The sequence below is a fragment of the Mangifera indica genome, chromosome 14, assembly GCF_011075055.1.
Source record: "Mangifera indica cultivar Alphonso chromosome 14, CATAS_Mindica_2.1, whole genome shotgun sequence".
Taxonomy (NCBI): domain Eukaryota; kingdom Viridiplantae; phylum Streptophyta; class Magnoliopsida; order Sapindales; family Anacardiaceae; genus Mangifera; species Mangifera indica.
The window spans coordinates 6,960,383-6,985,996 of record NC_058150.1 but is presented as its reverse complement, the minus strand read 5'-3'; the positions used below and the strand labels follow the sequence as shown (position 1 = coordinate 6,985,996).

Genomic DNA, 25,614 nt, shown 5'->3' with positions numbered 1-25,614 from the left:
TACATGAAGAGAAAAATCGCAATTCCCATGCATATTAAAACCTCAAATCTATCAATTTTAATATTAATTAGAATATAAAATGGAGATATAAATTGAGTTGTCACTCGTTTTGTAATCAGTCTCTGCTCATGTCAATTTGATTTTAATTGCCATTTTGGTAGCTTGAAGCGACTTATTCAGCTTAGCATAAGCTTAAAACGAGTTACAACTAAATTTATAAAGTAAATCATGTAAAAAAATTATCATTAAAATTCATTCTATACCACTACAAAATATAATTGTTTAATTTATCCAATTGGTATCAGAACTGTCAACCTGTATGAGAATAGACATGACACACACAGGAACTCTCACTCATAAAATTTTTGGTGAAGCGAAGTGAGGTTCTCCATCTGTAGTGTGTTGCATACGCTCTTACGGAGCTATGTTGTGGTCCCGATAAGTATCTTTGGGTGCTTTCGCAAAAAGGCATGTATAAATGCTCCCAAGGTTATGGTAAAAAACAACCTTTGTTTCAAGCTTTTAGGACCATAAGGAACACAGACAAAATAAGAAGACCTTGACCTAGATTGAAGAAAATGAAAATTCATCAATGCCCCAACTTTCCACTTACTCGTGATAGTCTTGGTACTGATAGATAAAAATCCATTGATAAAAAGTACATAAAATTATTGGTGTAATTAAAAATAAGTACTAGAAAACACAATAAATGTTTAAAAAGGTTCTACTTATCGATCAAAAATCTACATTTACTGTTATATTATTAACCTTTTTGAAATGATTTTAGTGGAATAACAATATGAGATTTAGATTGTAAAAATTCACCTAATGCATTTGAAGGATGATCAAAGTGAAAAATCAAAGACAAAATTTAAATGAAAAATTCCTGAAAATTTGAAGAAAAACTCAAATTTATATAGATGATTTTTGTAATTTTGAAGTATTAGTTTTTATTAGAATATTTATTTAAATGCGAAAGTTCTCTAAAAAATTTTATTTTATAATTTTCACACTTTGGGGTTAAAGTGTTATTTTTTAATTTGATGAATTAAACCAATTTTTGTCAAATTTTAATAACCTATTTGAAATTATGAAGTTTTATGAACTAAAATATCTCAAATTTGGATTTCAATAAGTTTTCCAAAATTTAATTAAATTGATATTTTTTGTATCTTTCAAATTTTTTGGTTAATTTATCATTTTTCAAACTTATTGAATTAAGTGAATTTTTATCAAATTCGTATAACTCATATGAAATTATAAAGTTTGTAGAATCAAATTTCATATCTTAAAGTTGATTTTGAAAAAGTTTTCCAAAATTAGTCAAATTATCACTTTTCAAAGTTTTGGGAGGAAAATTACAATATTTTTTCAAACCTTTAAGGGACAAAGTGTAATAAAATTTGATTAATCAAATTGTCCAGTCAAAATTTTTAATTAATGGCTATCAAATTATCTAAAAGCCATATATTTTGGTTTTTAAAAATATGATTGACAAGATTTCTTCAAGTTGGCCCAATCGGGCAATAAATTTCTAACTGCTAGTGCCACAACATATATGGTTGACCTAAATATATCTGATTAATTAAATTATGAGTTTTCTAGAAAATTATAACGACTAGTTTCTTCATTTCTCTTCATATAAACTCAATCAAATTCACTTTGGAATGATTTTGGCAAGCTAAAATTTTCATACATTTCACAGTAAAACATTCTTGAGCTTTTTACTTACAAATATTTCTTTTTGATCAAACTCTTACTCATTTACTTTCTTGAATACATATATTTTGGGTTGTATTAAGCTTAAACTTTCGTATATATTCTTTGAGAGAGTGTTGTATTTCACTTTTATACAAATTTGTCATGGAAAAGAGTGAATTTCACTCTTGTTGAGGCTAATAAAAATTTTTAGAGAGATAAATAGAGTTATAGTTCTTGTAAGATTAATAGCACTTTAGAAACTATTTGTATTGTGAAGAAACACTTAGTTGGGGTTTTGTCAACCCAAAATTAGTAGAATACTCCAAGACAGATAACTTAAAAGAGTGAACATAAGTCTAGTTATGCCAAATCACTATATATTGTGCGTTTGTTTTTCTAATTCATTTACCTTTTATTTTATATGGTATATGTTATCTTGTCTACATTAATTATTTAAATCAACTTTTGACATTTATATACATTACATTAAAAATTAGTTAACATTCATTAAGTAGTATTAATTGCATTAATCTAGTAAATTGGCATAAATAATTTTAAAAACCTGATTCAGCCCCCCTTTTAGGTCATTCAATCTTTCAAGAGATAAACTTAGATTTAACATCAAATCTTGATGTTTAAAGAAATCCATTAATTGTGCTATTTGAAGGAATAAGTGACATAGATGGAATCTTATCATGTTAATGTAAGAGAACAAGAAGGAATGTAGTTGAGTGATGTGCGGAATTGTTAAGCCTCATCATTTGCTTTGTTTTTGGATAAAAGCATTGTTATTCACATATTTAGTCATCCTCCTCGTAGTTAGCGTGTTTAGTCACTGCATGTTGCTCGCATAGTTGAATACTCAATCATGTTGTGGCTAGACACTTCTTTGATGCATTCATCGTAAGAAAAAGTCTAATTGCACAACAATACATAATAATTGGCCCTAATTTATAGAGTTCTAGTAGGCTTTAAAAACTAATCACCTTTGTGTATAGATGAACGACATGTGGACGTTTGAGATTCTTGCCCACAACATGAGACTGAAACAATACTTCTAGGGGTGGATTCGAGCAAACTCGATTTCAGCTCGGTTACTGTTCACTCAAGCCGAGCTTAACAAAAATGCAGCTCGTATTCGAGCTCGTTGGCTCTTAAGCTATTCACGAGCCTTTGACAAGCCTGACTCGGAATACATACCGAGCCGAGCTACTCGCGAGCCTATAACTAACTGAAAATCGAATATGTTTCACGAGCCGAGATATCGAGCTAGGCTCGCTTATTCTTAACGAGTCGAGCTATCGAGCGAGCGGTCGAGCCGAGCCTAACGAGCTTGTTCATAGGATCACAGTTTCAATTTCAAAATGTTATTTTCGTTTAAACATTGTTTAATACATTTTCATTGTTTGTAAATCAATCTATTTATATATTTTAAATATTTTCAAGAATAAACACAAAACTAATTCAGCAGATAATCAATCCTTGCAACTTCCATTCTTGTTTGTTAGTTGTTAGTTGTATATTGAGCGAGGGTTTTTTTGGTTTTCATAATAAATTTTCATTTTTCAGGCACTAACTTAATTGACTTTACTTCTTTTATCTTATTTTAATCCGTATACATTAATTTTAACTGGAATTTTTTCTTTAAATAAATTAAAATAATTTTTTATTTAGATAAACAATTTTACCTTAATTTTTATTTATTATACAAATGTAAAAAGATTTTGAGTTAATAATCATTTTAACCCCATCCCTAATTTCGTCTAAAATTCAAAATAAAATAAATTTTACATCAAAATTACTTTAATCTATGTAAACATTTAATTATACTATATGTTATTTAATTTTTCAAATTAAAACTGAATTTTTAAGTTTGATTGTATGAAATCAATCCTTTTATATTAATCACTTATTGAAAATAAACAAAATAAAATTATCTTAAGTTTTAACAAAACAGTAAATAGGTTGGCTTGACACATGGTAATTTTGACAAAAGTTTTTTTTATTATATTTGTATAAATAATAAAAATTAGATTAAAATTATTTAATCTAATAATAAAAATTAAGCACCCACTTGTATTGCGATTTAAATAAGGTCAAAATTTACAATTGTCCTTATAAATGTCAACTTGAACCCATGTGAGTGAATTGATATTACTTTGAACAACAGGATTTCATGTGAGGAAAATTCTCAGATGTAAAGGGAAGTTTCCTGGTGGAGTTGATATTGCTTTGAACAACAGGATTTTGAGTTGCATCTGTGCTTGTGGGTTTCATCAAAGTAGAGTTACGTGGCATGTAATGTTGATTAACAATCTGATGTCCTAAAGTGATGTTCTCTAATCTAGTATGTTCTTGGGCGCCCAAATTAAGGTATCATCTCGACTGACTATTCCGTTGGCTCCTCGATGTTCTTCTTGGCATGTAACCCAAATTGAGAGCAACTAACAGATAACAAATATCATAGATTGGGAAGAATCACACACTGTAAATTTTCACTTTGAGAAGAGTAACACTTCTTAACCAACAAAGATCGCGAGCCTGGATCGTGAGCTTTGACGAGCACTGGCTAGCGAGCCTTGACGAGCTTGACTCGCAAGCCTTGACAAGCCTTCACTCACAAGCCTTGACTCGCGAGCCTTGAAAACTCTGGCTGGCGAGCCTTGACGCACACTGGCTCGCGAGCCAAAACGAGCTGCTCGACTTATAGTTCGTGTTTGGGCTCGAGCTTGGTTTCTCTAAAAATTGAAGTTCGAGCTCACGCTCAGGCTCGAGCTCGTTATTACCTTGCTCGAAATTGAGCTCGAGCCAGCTCAGCTCGAATCCATCCCTAAATACTTCTGCTTTAAACGTGTTTCAAAACGGTTCAAATTGTTTTCTTGGTTTATGTTAAGTAAAACTTGAATACCGCGCTAAATGGTTGACATGTGTGATTGACTTAACTTAAAATTTCATGTTCAATCCCTACTCATGTATATATACCTTCAAGAAAACCAATTTTTATATCTTTTACCTTAAAATTTTATCAACTTCAAAATTTTTGTACTCTTGAGCTTTCCAAAAGTCTTCCTAATTTTTGAAAAAAGCCTAAACTTTTCCAATCTTTAATGAACTCAAACCAGGGCATTCTTTTCATATTCCATTGATAAGGTAAATCTCCTTGGACTTGTACTCTGTATTTCCTCGCTTGCTTTGTCTTTGAGTATGAATTCTGGATAAACTAATAGGGTTAGCCAATAATGTAAGGTAGAAATATGGTTTTAGGGTTTCAACATTAAAATTTGGTTTATTTAGATGCTAGCAAAATCCATAGGTAGAATTAGTTGCTATTAAGCCTATAATTAGTCATTGGTTGAACTCATAGGATTGAAGGCAAGTAGCAAGTAGATACTTTAATAGACACAAACAAACATGAGAAATGATTTAAAGTAGCATGTTCATGGATATTTGCCCTTGTTTTGAGATGTCATCCATGAGTAGATCCAACTTAGCCAACAATGAGGTCCAACTCTAAGTAATAGACTTAGAGGTCTCCTATTAAAGTAACCAGAGTCCTTTGCTTTGGAACATAGATAGATAAGACCAACCAACCCATGTAATGATTAGGACTTAACCTAAAAAGGTTGAACCTATTAGGGATCAAGTTGAGCAAATCAAGTGTCTTTGTAAAGTTAACTCTTCATCATCTAGCTTTTATAACAATGATGTCATTTGAAGATAATGAGAGTGCTCCTCAATTAGGACATGAAAGTGATCTAAGGCCTATTTAAATTATGAGGTTAATAGATCTAGAGTATATAACAAACTACTTATGTGTCCCCATTGAACTACGAGAACCAAATGACTATCCATTTCATGCTCCTCCTCTAGGATTATGTTTTGTGGGGTAACACTTCCCCTACAACCATATGTGCAAGTTTTTCCTAAAGACTTTAATGTCACTTCTTTTCAACTATCACCTAATGTGTACCAATGCATCATTGAAATGTACATTGCATACATGAAGCAAGAGCTAGACGAATCCACCTTGTAAGAGCTCGTCCATATCCACATGTTGAAGAAGTATCCGGGAGGAGTTACGGGGCCTATAATATATCAACACGAAGCTCGTTTCGAGCTCTATAACGACAACCTACTTTGCTAGTTATACTGAATTTGGAGGCCAAAATAAAACGGTTTCAATGTGTATTATACAGTTTTATTATTTTATCAAATTTAGAATTTTTGGTTTTTATGGTTTTGAGTTTGTTTGTGACCGGACTAGACTTTTTTCATATGTAATTTTTAAATTTGATATTTGTAATTATGACATGCTTTTTTAGATACATTTTACGATGTAATTACGAAATTTTTGATCAATTTTTCGGTGTTCTCGTTCATAAGCTATTTGAACATATAGTTTTATAAATTTAGATCTGTTTTTTAGAATGGCAACAGTCGAATGACAACAATCGAAAAATTATTCGAAAATCTGAAAAATACAAAAAATTCTTCAGAATTCTTCGACAACAATCTAAAAATTCATTGAGAAATTTATAATGCTCTTACAATGTTTAATATCAAAATACCCCTCTAATTTTAATAAAATTTTATTTAACCCCTCATAATGAGTGAGGAGGGTTTATATAAATGAGGGGAAGGGTAATTTTGGTATTTTAAAAAAATTCATCGGCATTCTTGCTTAGGAATAGTGGTTTTGGGCATTTTTGCTTAGTGGGGGAGTATTTTGGCCATTTTTTTATAATTTCTCTTATTAATTTTTCAAACTTAAGAGAAAATAAATCATATTTTATTATTTTAATATATTACTAATTAACTAATGATTTTATTTTTAAAACTAACTGTTTTTATTAATTTTAACACTATATAAATAAGATTTAGAATTTTTAATACTTATCTGATATCAATTTAGGTTTATAATAAACCTTGGGTGGGACAAGGTCTTTTGGCCATTATTTATTGTAGTGGTGCAGAATGAGTTGTAACCCGTTATAAGTCTACGTCTAGCTGAATAAGTCGCTTCAATGCTACCAAACTTGCAATAAAAATCAAATTGACGTGTGCAGAGACTGATTACAGAACGTGTTACAACTCAATTTAGATCTCCATCACCTACTAATAAAATATTAAAATTGATGGATTTGAAGTTTCAGTACGCTTTGGAATTGGGATTTTTCTCTTCATCTAGTAGAATATTGCGATTTGCTGAAAGATCAACTCAAGGAAAGAAAAGTTATCAAACAGCTTCCTATAGATTCCATTAATTGATGCACAAAAAATTTATCTAAGATTGATACATAGAGAAGAATGAAATGCATAATGATGGTTCCTATGGCTATCGTCTACCGACCGTCTAAACTGACTGTTATTTCTACCTTTGATTCTAGTTTACTGCTAGAAGAAGAAGGCATGCCAAAAATTCCTCTCTTTAAAATGAAGGCTGGTGCTTTGGGAGCTGGAAGGGTCACGGTTTCACCACCTAGCATGACAATAACCATGGACATGGTGGGACGATCATCTGGGTCTTCTTGCACGCACAAAAGCCCAATATTTATGCACTTCAATATTTCGTCTGTTTTCCAACTTTCTCTCAGTTTCTGGTCAATTAAATCCAGTGCCTTGTCTTCTTGCCACAATCTCCATGCCTGAAGAGTAGTTCAAAAAATTACTAGTTGGTAAGAGTAGAAAATGACCAAAGAGGCAATGGGCATGCAGAAGTCAGACTACTTACATAACCTAAAAGGCTTAAAGCTTCTTCTGAATTGTAGAATCCAGTGTTCTTTTTTCCACTTATAATCTCAAGTACCACCACACCAAAACTAAAAACATCGGATTTGACTGAGAAAAATCCATCTAATGCATACTCTGGGGACATATAACCACTACAAAAATTATATTATTATTATTTTTTTTAACTAAAACGGGCAACTGAAAAGATATGCTGGAAAACATAAAATTTTACTTTGATGAAATTATGCAACTTACTAAGTTCCCACCACTCGATTTGTGGTCCCCTCTGTTTGTGTTCCTTCAAAAATCTTTGCCAACCCAAAATCAGAAATTTTGGGATTCATCTCATGATCTAATAGAATGTTACTGGTTTTCAAATCTCTATGAATAATTCTCAACCTAGAATCTTGGTGAAGATAGACAAGTCCTCGAGCAATTCCCAAAATGATATTGAAGCGTGTCTCCCAATCCAGTAATACGCTGAGAGTACGATCTGAAATAGTTTTCATTTCCCAATATTAGTACTATGGTCACTACGTATCAATCAAAATGCACTATGCTTTATTGGCAAACAATTAGACTTGTTAGAGGCTGACCGAATATAAAGAAATCTAAGCTTTTATTAGGCATGTATTCATAGAGCAAAATCCTTTCGCCCCCTTCTATACAGTAGCCCAAAATTCTAACAAGATTTCGATGTTGGAGCTTAGCAATCAACACAACCTCGTTCTTAAACTCCTGCAAACCCTGTCCTGAAACACTTGAGAGCCTCTTAACAGCAATATCTTGACCTCCTGAAAACTTACCCTGAAATGTATATTATTTTATAAAATACATGGATTATTATATTTATGACTAAAAACTAGTGACAAAAGTATCGATAAATCTTTTGAATATTAAAATATTACCTTGTAAACAGGGCCAAAGCCTCCTTTCCCAAGCTTGTTTGCTTCGGAGAAGTTATCTGTAGCAGCTAGTACGCTTCTGAAATCAAAGAAAGGTAAGTCTATGCTTTTTTTATCCTCCTCTCTGAACTGGCCAGAGTCTATCAAATCTCTGACGTGCATCTGACTGTTATATAAGTGAAGCCCCAGAGCTCTTTGCATTTCTTCTGAATTCAAAAAATTAATTATTCGTAACTTAATCAGTCCTATTTAAGTATTATTTGAATAAATGGATTCTAGTTGGTTACCTTGTCTGTTGGCCTTTTTCTTTTGTATGTAGCTATATGCAATGACGCATGCCATAACAGTAAAACTTGCCATAGTCACCAAAGCAATCAGAGTCCCTCGAAACTTTCGATCGGAAATGTCCTCTTTTCTGTTAGATCCTACTACTGCCAGAAGGAAAATTGACTAGTCTCGCTCAGAAATCATGGAGAATGGAAAGTGATTAGAAACGAACAGGGTATTAATTACCTGAATCAGGCAGCCAACGGAGATATATGTCACGGCCACCATCTGTGTAATTCTCCTGAATATTGTTGAGATCTTCAATCCAAAGCCAGCATGTGGAATTTATTCTACTGTCCCTTCTTGTTATATTTGGTGTTTCAAACGAATAAGCTTGACACAGGCATTTCTCCAAACATATTTCTCTGCATCCAGTTTCATTTGGGGCCTTAACCTCCTTATCTGGCTTTCCCAGTTTCATCATTTCTAATTTCGAGAAGTTTCCATTGCTAGACTCGTTGCATTTTAGAGGTGTTCTTCTTCGGCACCCTTGAGAAAAATCACCAGGTGTCACAATATCAAATTTTGGTAAACACTTGCACTCTGTCTGGCTATTGCAGATAGCGTTGTTTCCACAGGCTTTAAACACACTGCACTTATCTCTCGGTTCCCACCAGATCAAAAGCCATGAAACTGACTGATTATTTCGGATGAAATATTGTATCTGTCCATCATAATTCATAACTAACATCATATTACTTCTATCGATGTTTGAAGATGATGCAATTTTACAACTGGGACTACTACAATTCTTAAAAGTATTTCTTAAGTCGGAGCCAGATTCTGCAGAGTTTGATAACATTGATGATATAAGAGGGAAAACAGCAGACTTTATGAAATTTCCAGAAACTCCACTTTTCCAGTACAAGTCGTCGTCGTCATCTTTAATAATAGTGTATTGGTTTTCGTCTTCTTCATCTTTCCGGAATATAAAGTTCCCTGGTGCTGGGTCATCATGACTTTTCCATGCAGTGAACTTAAAGTTACTATCCATGTTCATACCAGGAAGAAATGTATCAGTTGGATTACGGAAGCTTTCCCAGACAACAGTCGAATTGCCGTTGTCTTCTTTTGTTAGAACCAGGTTTCCAGAATCTAAGAGCTTTACCATCCCTTTAAAGGAAGACCCTCCTGGAAGCTGAGTTGTCCATTTGGATTCGTTGTTTCCATCAAGTACCACGAGGTTACCATCTTCAGCAATGCAAAAAGCCCCTGTACGCTTATCTAGTGGAGGCGATCGATTTGCAACCCATACAATTCTCCTTGGATTAGACCTAATATACCAAATTCCCACATATCTTCTGTTATCAGAGCTTCCATTAGGGGTGAAAAATCCTAATTCAAATCTTTCACTAGCTGAGATGAGAGTTTCATTTTTTCGATCACTGATGGAATCTTTTAATGTTAAGGTATCTTTCGCAGAACAGAATGGAAGATTAAAACAGAAAAGAATTGTGTATAAAATGAGCAGAGTACGCACCATTCCCAGCTTCCTCTTCATTATAGATGGGTGTAAGCAATTATAGTTACGGAGAGTGGCCACAAATTCTAATGGCATCCAGATGATTTTGTTAACTCTGATCTGCATGTTTCACTTTGAATATATGGTGTGAGAGTGGACCTGTAGTTGACAACCAAGGTCACGGTCGTCTAAGTTTGTACATCTCTTTATCTTTTTTCATTTTGTGTGGTCCTTCAAGATTGCCCTTATGACCCGGTTTCGTACATAAAAAACAAATGGGCATGAAGTTATGGCTATGGACCTTTTAATCAAGATAGGTAATTCTTTTTTCTGTGTTGGGCATTCCTCTTATGTCTCTTTTTACAACCTTTGTGATGATGAGTATGGGTTGAAACTAAAGAAGTTTAGTTGCTCAAAACTCATACTTTTTACTAAAGTCTTATTCACTCCTGGCTCTAAAACCCATTTCTCGTGAAACGTGTGTGTGACCATTTGTATATAAACATAATTATAGACATAATTATTGTGATCATTTGTACTAAAAAAAATGATTATAAAAAACAAAATTCTATATAACTAAGGCATAATCACTAAAAAATTAGGGCAACGATTAAATACGAATTAATTAAATTTCAAAGATTTTTTTAAAAGAAATTGACATAAGAGACTTGGAAAGAAGTTGTGAACCACTATAAATTGACTAAACAATTACTTTTCTTGTCTCTTTTTAAATTTATTTTATTTTGGTTATTGCTTAAATTGTTTATTTATTTGTTGAATTAATTTAAATTTATTAAGGTTTAATTTTGAAATAATTTTTTAAACTCTTATTCACCCTCCTTTAGGAATTAATTAATAATTTGAAACCAGAAGACATGCAAATAGCGGTGGGGCTTTCCTTATATGACAGTCAGAGGCATGTCAGAGATCTGATAGACTCTCGCCAGTTCACAGAGGAGGATAAAAAAGGCATAGACTTACCTTTCTTTGATTTCGGAAGCATACTAGCTGCTACAGATAACTTCTCTGAAGCAAACAAGCTTGGGAAAGGAGGATTTGGCCCAGTTTACAAGGTAACATATTAACATTCACAAGATCTATCAATACTTTTGCCTCTAGTTTTTAGTCATAAGTATAATAATCCATGTATTTTATAAAATAATGTACATTCCAGAGTAAGTTTTCAGGAGATCAAGATATTGCTGTTAAGAGGCTTTCAAGTGTTTCAGGACAGGGTTTGGAGGAGTTAAGAATGAGGTTGTGTTGATTGCTAAGCTCCAACATCGAAATCTTGTTAGAATTTTGGGCTACCGTATAGAAGGCGGCGAAAGGATTTTGCTCTATGAATGCACGCCTAATAAAAGCTTAGATTTCTTTATATTTGGTCAGCCTCTAACAAATCTAATTGTTTGCCAATAAACCATAGCGTATTTTGATTGATACAAAGTGACCATAGTACTAATATTGGGAAATGAAAACTCTTCCAGATCGTACTCTCAGTGTTTTACTAGATTGGGAGACACGCTTAAATATCATTTTAAGAATTGCTTCAAGACTTGCCTATCTTCACCAAGATTCTAGGTTGAGAATCATTCACAGAGATTTGAAAACCAATAACATTTTATTAGATCATAAGATGAATCCCAAAATTTCTTTTGGGTTGGCAAAGATTTTTGAAGGAACACAAACAAAGGGGATCACAAATCGAGTGGTGGGAACTTAGTAAGTTATATAATTTCATCAAAGTAAAATTTTATGTTTTCCAGCATAGCCTTTCAGTTCCCCGTTTCAGTTAAAAAAATAGTAATAATAATAATACAATTTTTGCAGTAGTTATATGTCCCCGGAATATGCATTAAATGGATTTTTCTCAGTCAAATCCGATGTTTTTAGTTTTGGTGTGGTGGTACTTGAGATTATAAGTGGAAAAAAGAACACTGGATTCTTCAATTCAGAAGAAGCTTTAAGCCTTCTAGGTTATGTAAGTAGTCTGACTTCTGCATACCCATTGCCTCTTTGGTCATTTTCTCTTCTTACCAACTCGTAATTTTTTTAACTACTCTTCAGGCATGGAGATTGTGGCGAGAAGACAAGGCACTGGATTTAATTGACCAGAAACTCAGAGAAAGTTGGAAAACAGACGAAATATTGAAGTGCATAAATATTGGGCTCTTATGCGTGCGAGAAGACCCAGATGATCGTCCCACCATGTCCATGGTTATTGTCATGTTAGGCGGTGAAACTGTGACCCTTCCAACTCCCAAACCACCAGCCTTCATTTTAAAAAGACGACTACTTGGCATGCCTTCTTCTTCCAGCAGTAAACCAGAAACAAACTTAGAAATTACAGTCAGTTTAGAAGGTCGGTAGACATAGCCAAGAAAACCATTATTATGCATTTCATCCTTCTCTATATATCATTCTTGGTTAATTTTTTTGCATTTCAATTCATGGAATCTATAGGAAGCATTTTGATAACTTTTCTTCCCTTCAAGTTGATCTATCAGCAGATCGCAATATTTTATTACATGAAGAGAAAAATCCCAATTCCCAAGCATATTAAAACCTCAAATCTATCAATTTTAATATTATTTAGAATATAAAATGGAGATATAAATTGAGTTGTCACTTGTTTTGTAATCAGTCTCTGCTCATGTCAATTTGATTTTAATTGCCATTTTGGTAGCTTGAAGCGACTTATTCAGCTAAACATAGGCTTATAACGAGTTACAACTAAATTTATAAAGTAAATTATGTAAAAAAATAATCATTAAAATTTATTTTATACCACTACAAAATATAATAGTCTATTCTATCTCATTGGTACTAGAGTTGTCAACCTGTATGAGAATAAACATGGCACACACAGGAACTCTCACTCATAAAAATTTTGGTGAAGCGAAATAAGGCTCTCCGTCTGTAGTGTGTTGCATACGCTCATACGGAGTTATGTTGTGGTCCTGATAGATATCTTTGGGTGCTTCCACAAAAAGATGCTTATAAATGCTCCCATGGTTATAGTCAAAAACAACCTTCGTTTCAAGCTTTTAGGACCATAAGAAACACATAGACAAAATAAGAAGACCTTGACCTAGATTGAAGAAAATGAAAATTCACCAATGCCCCAACTTTCCACTAACTCGTGATAGTCTTGTTGTTGATAGATAAAAATCCATTGATAAAAAGTACGTAAAATTAGTGATATAATTATACATAAATATTAGAAAACACAATAAATGTTTAAAAAGGTTCAACTTATCAATTAGAAATCTATACTTATTGTTATATTATTAACTTTTCTGGAATGATTTTAGTGGAATAACAATATGAGAATACAAAATGTAATTACTCTGCTCTATATAATTCTATTATTTATAGAGCAAGAGAAACAAAGTATTGTGTAATTATATAATTGAAAATAGATATGTTGGCTCAAGAATCCCTTATGTTGTTATCTTGACGATAATAGACTAATATGTCCTTAAACATATTAATTAATGCTGTTACTTAAGTATGAGATTTAGAATGTAAAAATTCACCTAATGCATTTGAAGGATGATCAAAGTGAAAAATCAAAAACAAAACTTAAATGAAGAATTCTTGAAAATTTGAAAAAAAATTCAAGTTTATATAGATGATTTTTGTAATCTTGAAGTATTAGTTTTGATTAGAATATTTATTTAAATGTGAAAGTTCTCTAAAAAATTTGATTTTATAATTTTCACACTTTGGGGTTAAAGTGTTATTTTTTAACTTGATGAATTAAACCAATTTTTGTCAAATTTTAATAACCTATTTGAAATTATGAAGCTTTATGAACTAAAATATCTCAAATTTGGATTTCAATAAGTTTTCCAGAATTTGGTTAAATTTATATTTTTCATATCTTTCAAATTTTTGGGTTAATTTATCATTTTTCAAAGTTATTGAATTAAGTCGATTTTTATCAAATTCGTATAACTCATATGAAATTATGAAGTTTGTAGAATAAAATTTCATATCTTAAAGTTAATTTTGAAAGAGTTTTCCGAAATTAGTCAAATTATCACTTTTCAAAGTTTTAAGGGGAAAATTACAATTTTTTTCAAAACTTTAAGGGACAAAATGTAATAAAATTTGATTAATCAAATTCACCAGTGAAAATTTTCAATTAATGGCTATCAAATTATCTAGAAACCATATATTTCAGTTTTCAAAAATATGATTGACTAGATTTCTTCAAGTTGACTGAATCGGGCAATAAATTTTCTAACGTTTAGTGTTACAACATATACAATTGACGGAAATATATCTTATCAATCAAATTATGAGTTTTCTAGAAAATTATAACAACTAGTTTCTTTATTTCTCTCTATATAAACTCAATCAAATTCACTTTGGAATGACTTTGGCAAGCTAAAATTTTCATACATTTTAGAGTAAAACATTCTTGAGCTATTCACTTGCAAATTTTTTTCTTTGATCAAACTCTTACTCATTTACTTTCTTGAATACATATATTTTGGGTTGTATTAAGTTTGAATTTTCATGTACATTCTTTGAAAGAGTTTTGAATTTCACTTTCATACAAATTTGTGCTGGAAAAGAGTGAATTTCACTCCTGTTGAGGCCAATTAGAGAGATAAATAGAGTTCTAGTTCTTATAAGATTAACAACACATTAGAAGTTATTTGTATTGTGAAGAAACACTTAGTTAGGGTTTTGTTAACCCAAAATTAGTGGAATACTCCAAGACAAATAACTTAAAAGAGTGGATGTAGGTCTGGTTACATCGAATCACTATATATCATGTGTTTGTTTTTCTAATCCATTTACCTTTTATTTTATATGGTATATGTTATCTTGTCTACATTAATTATTTAAATCAACTCTTGACATTTATATATATTACATTAAAAATTAGTCAACATTCATTAAGTAGTATTAATTGCATTAATCTAGTATATTGGTATAAATAATTTTAAAAACCTGATTCAGTCCCCTTTTACGTCGTTCAATCTTTCAAAAGATACTCTTAGATTTGACATCAAATCTTGATGTTTAAAGAAATCCATTAATTATGCTATTTGAAGAAATAAGTGACACAAATGGAATGTTATTATGTTAATGTAAGAGATCGAGAAGGAATGTAGTTAAGTGATTTGTGGAATTGTTAAGCCTCATCATTTGCTTTGTTTTTGGATAGAAGCATTGATATTCACATATTTAGTCATCCTCCTTGTAGATGGTGTGTTTAGTCACTACATGCTGCTAGCATAGTTGAATACTCAATCATGTTGTGGTTAGACACTTCTTTGATGCATTTCTCGTAAGAAAAAGTCTCATTGCATAACAATACACCATAATTGGCCCCAATTTATAGAGTTCTAGTAGGCTTTAAAAACTAATCACCTTTGTGTATAGATGAATGACATGTGGACGTTTGAGATTCTTGCCCACAACATGAGACTGAAACAATACTTATGCTTTAAACGTGTTTCAAGATGGCTCAAATTGTTTTCTTGGTTTATGTTAAGTAAAACTTGAATACTGCGCTAAATGGTTGACATGTGTGATCAACTTAACTTGAAATTTCATGTTCAATCCCTACTCATCTATAAATACCTTGAAGAAAACCAATTTTCATATCTTTTACCTTAAAATTTGTCAACTTCAAAATTTTTATACTCTTGAGCTTTCCAAAAGAATTCTTGATTTTTGAAAAAAGCCTAAACTTTTCCAATCTTCAATGAACTCAAGCCAGTGCATTCTTTTCATATACCATTGATAAGGTAAATCTCCTTGGGCTTGTACTCTGTATTTCCTCGCTTGCTTTGTCTTTGAGTATGAATTCTGGATAAATTGATAGGGTTAGCCAATAATGTAAGGTAGAAATATGTTTTTAGGGTTTCAACATTAAAATTTGGTTTATTTAGATGCGAGCAAAATCCATAGGTAGAATTAGTTGCTATTAAGCCTATAATTAGTCATTGGTTGAACTCATAGGATTGAAGGCAAGTAGCAAGTAGATACTTTAATAGACACAAACAAACATGAGAAATGATTTAAAGTAGCATGTTCATGGATACTTGCTCTTGTTTTGAGATTTCATCCATGAGTAGATCCAACTTAGCCAACAATGAGGTCCAACTCTACGTAATAGACTTAGAGGTCTCCTATTAAAGTAACCAAAGTCCCTTGCTTGGGAACATAGATAGACAAGACCAACCAACCCATGTAATGATTAGGACTTAACCTAAAAGGGTTTAACCTATTAGGGATCAAGTTGAGCAAATCAAGTGTCTCTGTAAAGTTAAATCTTCATCATCTAGCTTTTATAACAATGATGTCATTTGAAGATAATGGGAGTGCTCCTCAATTAGGACATGACAGTGGTCTAACATCTATTTTGATCATAAGGTTAATAGATCTAGAGTGTATAATAGACTACTTATGTATCTCCATTGAACTACGAGAACCAAACAACTATCCATTTCATGCCCCTCCTCTAGGATGGATTGTTTTCTCAAATGTAATTATGTTTTGTGGGGTAACACTTCCCCTACAACCATATGTGCAAGTTGTTCCTAAATACTTTAATGTTACTTCTTTTCAGCTATCACCTAATGTGTACCAATGCATCATTGAAATGTACATTGCATAAATGGAGCAAGAGCTAGACAAGTCCACCTTGTAAGAGCTCGTCCATATCCACATGTTGAAGAAGTATCCTACAGAGGATGACTTCTTATTCTTGTCCAAATATATAGAGAAAGACTCGAAAGGGATCACCAATAAAAGAGACAACAAGGGCAATTGGCTGAAAAAATATTTCTTCATCCCATACCTATAAAACAAGAAATTTAGGATAACGAGTAGGGCTAGGTGTTTTCTTTTCTTTTCTTTTCTTTTTTCTATCCGATTCTAAGTACACTCACTCTTTCCTACAATTAACCATCATAAGCCTGATTTGGATGCACCTTACAAGGATAAGGTGAGGAACTTCTACAGCCTACCTAATAGAGCTCAAGACATATTTGAGTTACTTACAAATTGAAACTTCAATTGTACGTACTTGTTCCTATTACATTCGATCCTCTAGAGCTTATTATTTTGGTTATGTAATCAATTGTTGTATCATGTTTTGTTATTGTGTTTTTTAATTTTTACTGGCATGCCAGTTTGAATTCTTTTGTTTATGTTCAACTTGATTTGGAGTGTTAAAGCTTAAATAGTTTCATGCTTATTTGTGCTCACATTCGCTTCCACGTATGATCACATTCTTCTCATTTCCATGGCATTTCATTTTAAAACTGTTGGTGTTTCCATGTCAATGAGATTTGAGGAGAGTTCTTTTTAAGAAGCATGTGGTCTTTCAAAAAATCTATGTCAAAGATGGGGAGTAGCAAAGTAGCCTCTTCATTGGGAGTTTATGTTCTTAAGGGATTTTTTTTTCTTTTTGGATGATTTTTGTACGATGACAAAACTCGGCCAGACTTGCTTTTTAAATTTAAAATTTTTCTCGATTCTTGTTTGAATTGCTTTTGTGTCCAATGGACAATACTTCGGTTCTTTTTGTTGCATATGTTTTTTCATGTTTCATATTTATTACAAGTGAAATTTAACTGTTATATTTTGTTGAACCTGATCTTTTGCCTGTTTGCATTTTGATCTGTTTTGTAGTGCAAGACTGTTGCTTTAGATTTAATACAAACTTTGTTTTTAGATTTTCCAAAAGGGGAGATTCTAAATGTAATTGTCAAACCATGAACAATTATAATAACATGTCTTAGTTTCTGTTTTTACTGTGTTTTGTGCATATATGTGGCATTATGTGATCATAATTTGAAAATTCGAATCTTATCTTCAAGATATGACAATATATTAATACTTTTCTTTTAATATAATATTATTCCTATATTTACGGAATTGTTATGATCGTTATCTTTTGATATAATATTCTTTTGATATAATGTTATTTTTATTTATCGGAAATGAAACATGTCTTATATTTGATATTATTTTTAGTCCTATTTATTGATACCGATTAATATTATATTTAAACTGAGTTTGTTTTAGTTTAAGTTTGATTTAAACAAACCCAAAACGAGTTTATCAAATACAAACTTGAGCTTAAGTTCGAATAATATATATTAAAATTCACAAACTTAGGTTGTGGAGCTGAGCGGCTCATGAGCCATGTGAGCTCACTGTATTTAAGAAAAACGACACATTATAATTAAACTTTATACTACATTTTTGTTTCAATAAAGACGGAAGGAAGGAAAAAGACACCTTATAATTAAATGTTATACAACATTTTTGTTTCAATAAAGAAGGAAAAAAATCGAGGAAATGGAGCAATGAATTTCATCAAAATGAACATATTTTTTTCCTAAATCAAGGACAGTAAAGTAAGTTATCCAGTCACCTAATCCTGGCTACAGTTCATGAACCGGTGGTTTCAATTCAAAACCGTCGGTTCACAGTTCAAAAAAAAAAGAACTTGAATCGGAACCGTTATAGAACGGTCACTTGAATCCGATAGCTGGTAGTACCCCCTTACCTTATCATTCATCTCCACTATCTTGACTATTGTTTTACCTCTACATATTAACTTTCACTTTCTTGTATTGAAAAATCTTCTATAAATTGATTTTTATTCACATTTGATATATATGAATATTGACAAAATCTCCTATTACCTGAAGAATTTTCACTACTTTCCTTTTTTGATAATAAATAAAATTAATTATATAATTAATTATGAATTGTATAATATAAATTAAAATTGTAATTAATAAAAAATAAAGAAAGAATTTAATTGAATTTGAGAAAATGAGTTTGAAAGATTGAGAGAGTATTGAGAATTGAGAGAATAAGAAATGAGAATAAATGAGAGAGTTTGAAAGATTGCATAAGAGAGTTGAGAGATTGAGAGAATATTTATAGAAGAAATTTTGAAAAAATTAAAAAAAAAAAAAAGGTGGGGAAATGAAATTGTACAATTATGCAGGGGACATCCCCTACAAAAGCTAAAAATGCAGGGGTTGTCCCTGCATTTTGCAGGGATATGTAGGGGACTATTTGGTTCTTTTTAAATTTTTAAAAATAAAAAAAATTTAATACTGTCAGTTCACAAGGCTTTAAACCGTCGGTTTATGAACCGATTATGAACCAGCAGTTTAACAGTTTAAAAATAAAAAAATTGGAACCAAACCTTTAAATTTCGGTTTTGGTTCCAGTTCTGATTTAAGACGGGCCAGTTTCGGTTCGATTCATGAGCCAAACGAGCGCCTAGCTAAGTCTACAGTCACCCTAAGAAAAGATATTAATAGCTAGTTGGTATAAAACCCCAATTAAGAAAAACTTCTAGAATTCTCGTCTGTTGGTTGATTGATAAATATAAAACCCCAAGAAAAACCCAAGGACTCGTTTAGGGATGGCAATGGGGAGGGGCGGGGAGGGGATATCAATCCTCGTCCCCGTCCCCGTAGGGGATATCAATCCCCGTCCCCGCCCCGTCCCCGTTGCGGGGATAAAAAATAATCCCCATCCCCTCCCCGCGAAGGAAAATCCCCTCCCTATCCCCGTCCCGTCCCCGTGGGGAAAAATCCCCTCCCCATACCCATAAATATAAATTTTAATTTTTTTATATATTTCAATAAATAAAATAAATCATATTTTTCCAAACTATCATTTGCTACAAGAGCTATAAAATATTCTTTGTTATTTTAGTTCAAATATAAAGTTTTTATAAAATCTAACAATATGCAATAATCAATCTCTTCATTAGTAGCTCTTCATGTATGTGATTTAGGGTAATTTTATAATAACATTAAATTTAACACTTTTCATTCACTTCAATTGATTTTATTAAGTTTATAATTTATTATTTTTTGTGTGTAAAACCTAGTGGATTGACTAACTAAGTTTTGAAGTTGAAATAAAATTAATTTGGTGCATTTACATTTTATGATAATGAAATTCTAGGTTTTTTTAATATATTATATTAATAGTTTAGAAATTAGTAAAAACTAATAATTGATAATTCAAAAATTAGTAAAATTAAAGTTATAATTTTAATAAATCATAATGTAAAATTTTCTAAAACTTAATAGTTTATAAATTATTATATTAATATATTAGATTTAGGGGGAAGGGCGGGGCAGGGAGGGGAGGGGAGGGGCGGGGACACATGTATCCCCGTCCCCGACCCGTCCCCGATTACGGGGATTTTTTTTATCCCCATCCCCGCCCCTTTCCCCGTTTTTATCGGAGAATCCCCTCCCCGTTAGGGTCGGGGAGGATCGGGGCCCCTAAAGTCGGGCCCAAATTGCCATCCCTAGACTCGTTCAATATATAAGTAATGTAAACAAGAGGATATTAATTATTTTGACCAACTTTTTTTCTCCTTGTACATATCTAGCGACTTTTTATCTCACTATACATATTTAGTCACATTTTGGTTTGACTTTCTTTTAAAAAGGTAAAGCTCTTAGTTGACACACTATACAGTCCAATTTCCACTATTTTTAAAAAGGTGAAGCTCTTAGTTGAATTTCGAGTCTCCTAGGCAACAAAGTGGTTGGATTTGGAAGATAGGTAGAAAAACGCTAGTCGTTAGTCAGAATGATGGTGGTTAGAGAAAGAAACAAACCCTATGGGTGAAATCTAATTTTTTCAAACTTTGAAAATGGATTGAAATGTTAGTTTTTAAAACTTATGGGGAATGATAAAATTTCAAAGTTTTAGGGCTTATGGACAAAATGACGATTTTACTGCTGACTCTAACTGAAAATTTGGATGACAATTAGTTTATGAATGCATATTTGAATTTTTCATCTGTTATAGGTATAATTTTGAAATTAAGCTAAAATTTGGATAGAAAATTATCCTTTTTCCTTTCTTTAAAATCTGATTTGGCCCAACTGGCTAGAATAGACAATTATTTATGGCCAAAAGACATATTCTCACCCAAGCTTTATCACAAATCCAAATTAATATCCGTTAAATATTAAAAACTCAAACTTTTACTTATAGGGTGTTAAAATTAACAAAAACAGTTAGTTTTATAAGTAAAATTATCGTTTAATTAGTAATATATTAAAAATAATAAAATATTATATATTCCTTCCCTCCCCCTCAAGTTTAGAAAATTAACAATTTTCTTTTCAAAATTAAACTTTTCAAAATCATTTTTTCTTTATTAGGTTTTACATTTTATGGCTCTCTCTCCCTTCAGCGACCTAATCTCTTTTTGGCAACAGTTCTCTCTTCTCCCTCTTTTTCGACGTCTTGTCAGAGACAAAGACGATAGAGAAGGGGGAAAAGAAAGGATTGTCGCCAAAGGGAGATAAGGTTGCTGGGGGAAGAGAGAGCCAAAAAAACAAAACCTAACAAGAGAAAAATATAATTTTTCAAAGTTTAGTTATTGAAAGAAATTGTTAATTTTCTAAACGTAAGAGAAAATGAATAATATTTTATTATTTTTAATATATTACTGATCAAATAATGATTTTATTTTTAAAACTAATTATTTCTGTTAATTTTAATACTATATAAGTTGAGAGTTTGAATTTTTAATATTTAACTGGTAGTAGTTTGGGTTTATAATAAACCTTAGGTGGGACAAGGTCTTTTGGCCATTATTTATTGTAATGGTGCAGAATAAGTTGTAACCCATTATAAGTCTATGTTTAGCTGAATAAGTCGCTTCAATGCTACCAAACTTGCAATAAAAATCAAACTGACGTGTGCAGAGACTGATTACAGAACGTGTTACAACTCAATTTACAACTCAATTCTAATAAAATATTAAAATTGATAGATTTGAAGTTTCAGTACGCTTTGGAATTGGGATTTATCTCTTCATCTAGTAGAATATTGCGATTTGCTGAAAGATCAACTCAAGGAAAGAAAAGTTACCTAAGATTGATATATAGAGAAGAATGAAATGCATAATGATGGTTTCCATGGCTATCGTCTACCGACCTTCTAAACTGACTGTTATTTCTACCTTTGATTCTGGTTTACTGCTAGAAGAAGAAGGCATGTCAAAAGTTCCTCTCTTTAAAATGAAGGCTGGCGCTTTGGGAGCTGGAAGGGTCACAGTTTCACCGCCTAGCATGACAATAACCATGGACATGGTGGGACGATCATCTGGGTCTTCTTGCACGCATAAGAGCCCAATATTTATGCACTTCAATATTTCGTCTGTTTTCCAACTTTCTCTCAGTTTCTGGTCAATTAAATCCAGTGCCTTGTCTTCTTGCCACAATCTCCATGCCTGAAGAGTAGTTCAAAAAATTACTAGTTGGTAAGAATAGAAAATGACCAAAGAGGCAATGGAGCATGCAGAAGTCAAACTACTTACATAACCTAAAAGGCTTAAAGCTTCTTCTGAATTGTAGAATCCAGTGTTCTTTTTTCCACTTATAATCTCAAGTACCACCACACCAAAACTAAAAACATCGGATTTGACTGAGAAAAATCCATCTAATGCATACTCTGGTGACATATAACCACTGCAAAAATTATATTATTATTATTTTTTTAACCAAAACAGCAACTGAAAAGCTATGCTGGAAAACATAAAATTTTACTTTGATGAAATTATGTAACTTACTAAGTTCCCACCACTCGATTTGTGGTCCCCTCTGTTTGTGTTCCTTCAAAAATCTTCGCCAACCCAAAATCAGAAATTTTGGGATTCATCTCATGATCCAATAGAATGTTACTGGTTTTCAAATCTCTATGAATGATTCTCAACCTAGAATCTTGGTGAAGATAAACAAGTCCTCGAGTAATTCCCAAAATGATATTGAAACGTGTCTCCCAATCCAGTAATAAGCTGAGAGTACGATCTGGAATAGTTTTCATTTCCCAATATTAGTACTATGGTCACTACGTATCAATCAAAATGCACTATGCTTTATTGGCAAACAATTAGACTTGTTAGAGGCTGACCGAATATAAAGAAATCTAAGCTTTTATTAGGCATGTATTCATAGAGCAAAATCCTTTCGCCCCTTTCTATACAGTAGCCCAAAATTCTAACAAGATTTCGATGTTGGAGCTTAGCAATCAACACAACCTCGTTCTTAAACTCCTGCAAACCCTGTCCTGAAACACTTGAGAGCCTCTTAACAGCAATATCTTGACCTCCTGAAAACTTACCCTGAAATGTACATTATTTTATAAAATACATGGATTATTATATCTATGACTAAAAACTAGTGACAAAAGTATCGATAAATCTTTTGAATATTAAAATATTACCTTGTAAACAGGGCCAAAGCCTCCTTTCCCAAGCTTGTTTGCTTCGGAGAAGTTATCTGTAGCAGCTAGTACGCTTCTGAAATCAAAGAAAGGTAAGTCTATGCCTTTTTTATCCTCCTCTCTGAACTGGCCAGAGTCTATCAGATCTCTGACGTGCATCTGACTGTTATATAAGTGAAGCCCCAGAGCTCTTTGCATTTCTTCTGAATTCAAAAAATTAATTATTCGTAACTTAATCATTCCTATTTAAATATTATTTCAATAAATGGATTCTAGTTGGTTACCTTGTCTGTTGGCCTTTTTCTTTTGTATGTAGCTATATGCAATGACACATACCATAACAGTAAAACTTGCCATAGTCACCAAAGCAATCAGAGTCCCTCGAAACTTTCGATCGGAAATGTCCTCTTTTCTGTTAGATCCTACTACTGCCAGAAGGAAAATTGACTAGTCTTGCTCAGAAATCATGGAGAATGGAAAGTGATTAGAAACGAAAAGGGTATTGATTACCAGAATCAGGCAGCCAACGGAGATATATGTCACGGCCACCATCTGTGTAATTCTCCTGAATATTGTTGAGAGCTTCAGTCCAAAGCCAGCATGTGTAATTTATTCTACTGTCCCTTCTTGTTATATTTGGTGTTTCAAACGAATAAGCTTCACACTCGCATTTTTTCAAACATCTTTCTCTGCATTCAATTTCACCTGGGGCCTCAACCTCCTTATCTGGCTTTCCTAGTTTCATCATTTCTAATTTCAAGAAGTTTCCATCGCTAGGCTTGTTGCATATGAGAGGTGTTGTTCTTTGGCACCCTTGAGGACTATAATCAGATGACACCATATGAAATTTAGGTAAACACTTGCACTCTTTCTGGGTATTGCAGATAGCGTTGTTTCCACAGAATTTAAACACACTGCAGTTATCTCTCGGTTCCCGCCAGATCAAAGGCCATGAATCTGACTGATTATTTCGGATGAAATATTGTATCTGTCCATCATAATTCATAACTAACATCATATTACTTCTATCGATGTTTGAAGATGATGCAATTTTACAACTGGGACTACTACAATTCTTAAAAATATTTCTTAAGTCGGAGCCAGATTCTGTAGAGTTTGATAACATTGATGATATAACGGAGAAAACAGCAGACTTTATGAAATTTCCAGAAACTCCACTTCTCCAGTACTCGTCGTCGTCGTCGTCGTCTTTCAAAATAGTGTATTGGTTTCCGTTATCTTCATCTTTCCGGAATATAAAGTTCCCTGGTGCTGGGTCATCATGACTTTTCCATGCAGTCAAATTAAAGTTACCACTCATGTTCATACCAGGAAGAAATGTATCAGTTGGATTACGGAAGCTTTCCCAGACAACAGTCGAACTGCCGTTGTCTTCTTTTGTTAGAACCAGGTTTCCAGAATCGAAGAGCTTCACCATCCCTTTAAAGGAAGACGATCCTGAAAGCCCAGATGACCATTTGGGTTCGTTGTTTCCATCAAGTACCACGAGTTTACCTTCTTTAGCAATGCAGAAAACCCCTGTACGCTTATCTAGTGAAGGCGATCGATTCGCAACCCATACAATTCTCCTTGGATTAGACCCAATATACCAAATTCCCACATATCTTCTGTTATCAGAGCTTCCATTCGGGGTGAAAAATCCTAATTCAAATCTTTTACTAGCTGAGATGAGAGTTTCATTTTTTCGATCACTGATGGAATCATTTAATGTTAAGGTATCTTTCGCAGAACAGCATGGGAGATAAAAACAGAAAAAAATTGGGTATAAAATGAGCAGAGTACGTACCATTCCCAGCTTCCTCTTCATTATAGATGGGTGTGAGCAATGATACTTACAGAGAGTGGCCTCAAATTCCAATGGCATCCAGATGATTTTGTTAACTCTGATCTGCAGATTTCACTTTGAATATGTGGTGTGAGAGTGGACTTGTAGTCGACAACCAAGGTCAAGGTCGTCTAAGTTTGTACATCTCTTCATCTTTTTTAATTTTGTGGGGTCATTCATCGTGAAACGCGTCTGCAACCATTTGTTTATAAACCTAATTATAGACATTATTATTGTGATCATTTGTACTTAAAAAAATGGTTGTAAAAGACATAATCCAATATGAGTAGGGCATAATCCGTAAAAAGCTAGTGTACCAATTAAATACAAATTAGTCAAATGTCAAAGATTTTTTTTTTTTTTGAAGAAATTACAACAGGAGA

The 25,614-nt window shown here is 32.6% G+C and overlaps 3 protein-coding genes across 9 annotated transcripts; 1 reads left to right on the top strand and 2 right to left on the bottom strand.

The window, feature by feature from the left end:
* Window positions 1–6,705: 6,705 nt before the first annotated feature.
* On the bottom strand, window positions 6,706–10,266 carry LOC123195492 (G-type lectin S-receptor-like serine/threonine-protein kinase At4g03230). 4 transcript variants are annotated; one of them, XR_006497476.1, is made up of 8 exons: window positions 8,850–10,264; window positions 8,624–8,767; window positions 8,340–8,542; window positions 8,028–8,238; window positions 7,687–7,924; window positions 7,433–7,583; window positions 6,982–7,346; window positions 6,706–6,934 (listed from the first exon to the last, which is right to left on the bottom strand). XR_006497476.1 is itself a non-coding variant. In XM_044609223.1 (8 exons), exons 2-8 carry the CDS (start codon window positions 9,772–9,774, stop codon window positions 7,044–7,046), a joined length of 2,175 nt encoding a protein of 724 aa, XP_044465158.1. In that variant the 5' UTR covers window positions 9,775–9,964; window positions 10,144–10,238; the 3' UTR covers window positions 6,935–7,043. The 4 variants fall into 4 exon arrangements, 3 of the variants coding, with proteins under 3 accessions (XP_044465158.1, XP_044465157.1, XP_044465156.1); XM_044609223.1 differs by lacking the exon at window positions 6,706–6,934 and having other exon boundaries at window positions 6,935–7,346; window positions 8,850–9,964; window positions 10,144–10,238; XM_044609222.1 differs by lacking the exon at window positions 6,706–6,934 and having other exon boundaries at window positions 6,935–7,346; window positions 8,340–8,539; window positions 8,850–10,266.
* On the bottom strand, window positions 6,935–25,386 carry LOC123195493 (G-type lectin S-receptor-like serine/threonine-protein kinase At4g03230). Of its 4 annotated transcripts, none has more exons than XR_006497477.1 (8): window positions 23,896–25,385; window positions 23,670–23,813; window positions 23,386–23,588; window positions 23,074–23,284; window positions 22,733–22,970; window positions 22,481–22,631; window positions 22,033–22,393; window positions 6,935–6,985 (listed from the first exon to the last, which is right to left on the bottom strand). XR_006497477.1 is itself a non-coding variant. In XM_044609227.1 (8 exons), exons 2-8 carry the CDS (start codon window positions 24,821–24,823, stop codon window positions 22,091–22,093), a joined length of 2,178 nt encoding a protein of 725 aa, XP_044465162.1. In that variant the 5' UTR covers window positions 24,824–25,013; window positions 25,193–25,384; the 3' UTR covers window positions 21,803–22,090. The 4 variants fall into 4 exon arrangements, 3 of the variants coding, with proteins under 3 accessions (XP_044465162.1, XP_044465161.1, XP_044465160.1); XM_044609227.1 differs by lacking the exon at window positions 6,935–6,985 and having other exon boundaries at window positions 21,803–22,393; window positions 23,896–25,013; window positions 25,193–25,384; XM_044609226.1 differs by lacking the exon at window positions 6,935–6,985 and having other exon boundaries at window positions 21,803–22,393; window positions 23,386–23,585; window positions 23,896–25,386.
* LOC123195496 (G-type lectin S-receptor-like serine/threonine-protein kinase At4g03230) lies at window positions 11,650–12,550 on the top strand. Its single transcript, XM_044609236.1, has 3 exons — window positions 11,650–11,847; window positions 11,956–12,106; window positions 12,193–12,550. Exons 1-3 carry the CDS (start codon window positions 11,762–11,764, stop codon window positions 12,493–12,495), a joined length of 540 nt encoding a protein of 179 aa, XP_044465171.1. The 5' UTR covers window positions 11,650–11,761; the 3' UTR covers window positions 12,496–12,550.
* Window positions 25,387–25,614: the final 228 nt, after the last annotated feature.

Bases quoted from the DNA above. Each gene is read 5' to 3' on its own strand.
- LOC123195492 (XM_044609221.1), bottom strand. From the start codon at position 10,251: ATGCAGATCAGAGTTAACAAAATCATCTGGATGCCATTAGAATTTGTG. The intron at 8,543-8,623 runs GTAACCAACTAG...TTTTGAATTCAG, and splicing joins GAAAAAGGCCAACAGACAAG to AAGAAATGCAAAGAGCTCTG. The intron at 7,925-8,027 runs GTCAGCCTCTAA...AAACTATTTCAG, and splicing joins CTTAGATTTCTTTATATTCG to ATCGTACTCTCAGCGTATTA.
- LOC123195496 (XM_044609236.1), top strand. From the start codon at position 11,762: ATGAATCCCAAAATTTCTTTTGGGTTGGCAAAGATTTTTGAAGGAACA. The intron at 11,848-11,955 runs GTAAGTTATATA...CAATTTTTGCAG, and splicing joins AATCGAGTGGTGGGAACTTA to TAGTTATATGTCCCCGGAAT. The intron at 12,107-12,192 runs GTAAGTAGTCTG...ACTACTCTTCAG, and splicing joins CTTTAAGCCTTCTAGGTTAT to GCATGGAGATTGTGGCGAGA.
- LOC123195493 (XM_044609225.1), bottom strand. From the start codon at position 25,270: ATGCCATTGGAATTTGAGGCCACTCTCTGTAAGTATCATTGCTCACAC. The intron at 23,285-23,385 runs GTAATATTTTAA...TGTACATTTCAG, and splicing joins GCTTTGGCCCTGTTTACAAG to GGTAAGTTTTCAGGAGGTCA. The intron at 22,971-23,073 runs GTCAGCCTCTAA...AAACTATTCCAG, and splicing joins CTTAGATTTCTTTATATTCG to ATCGTACTCTCAGCTTATTA.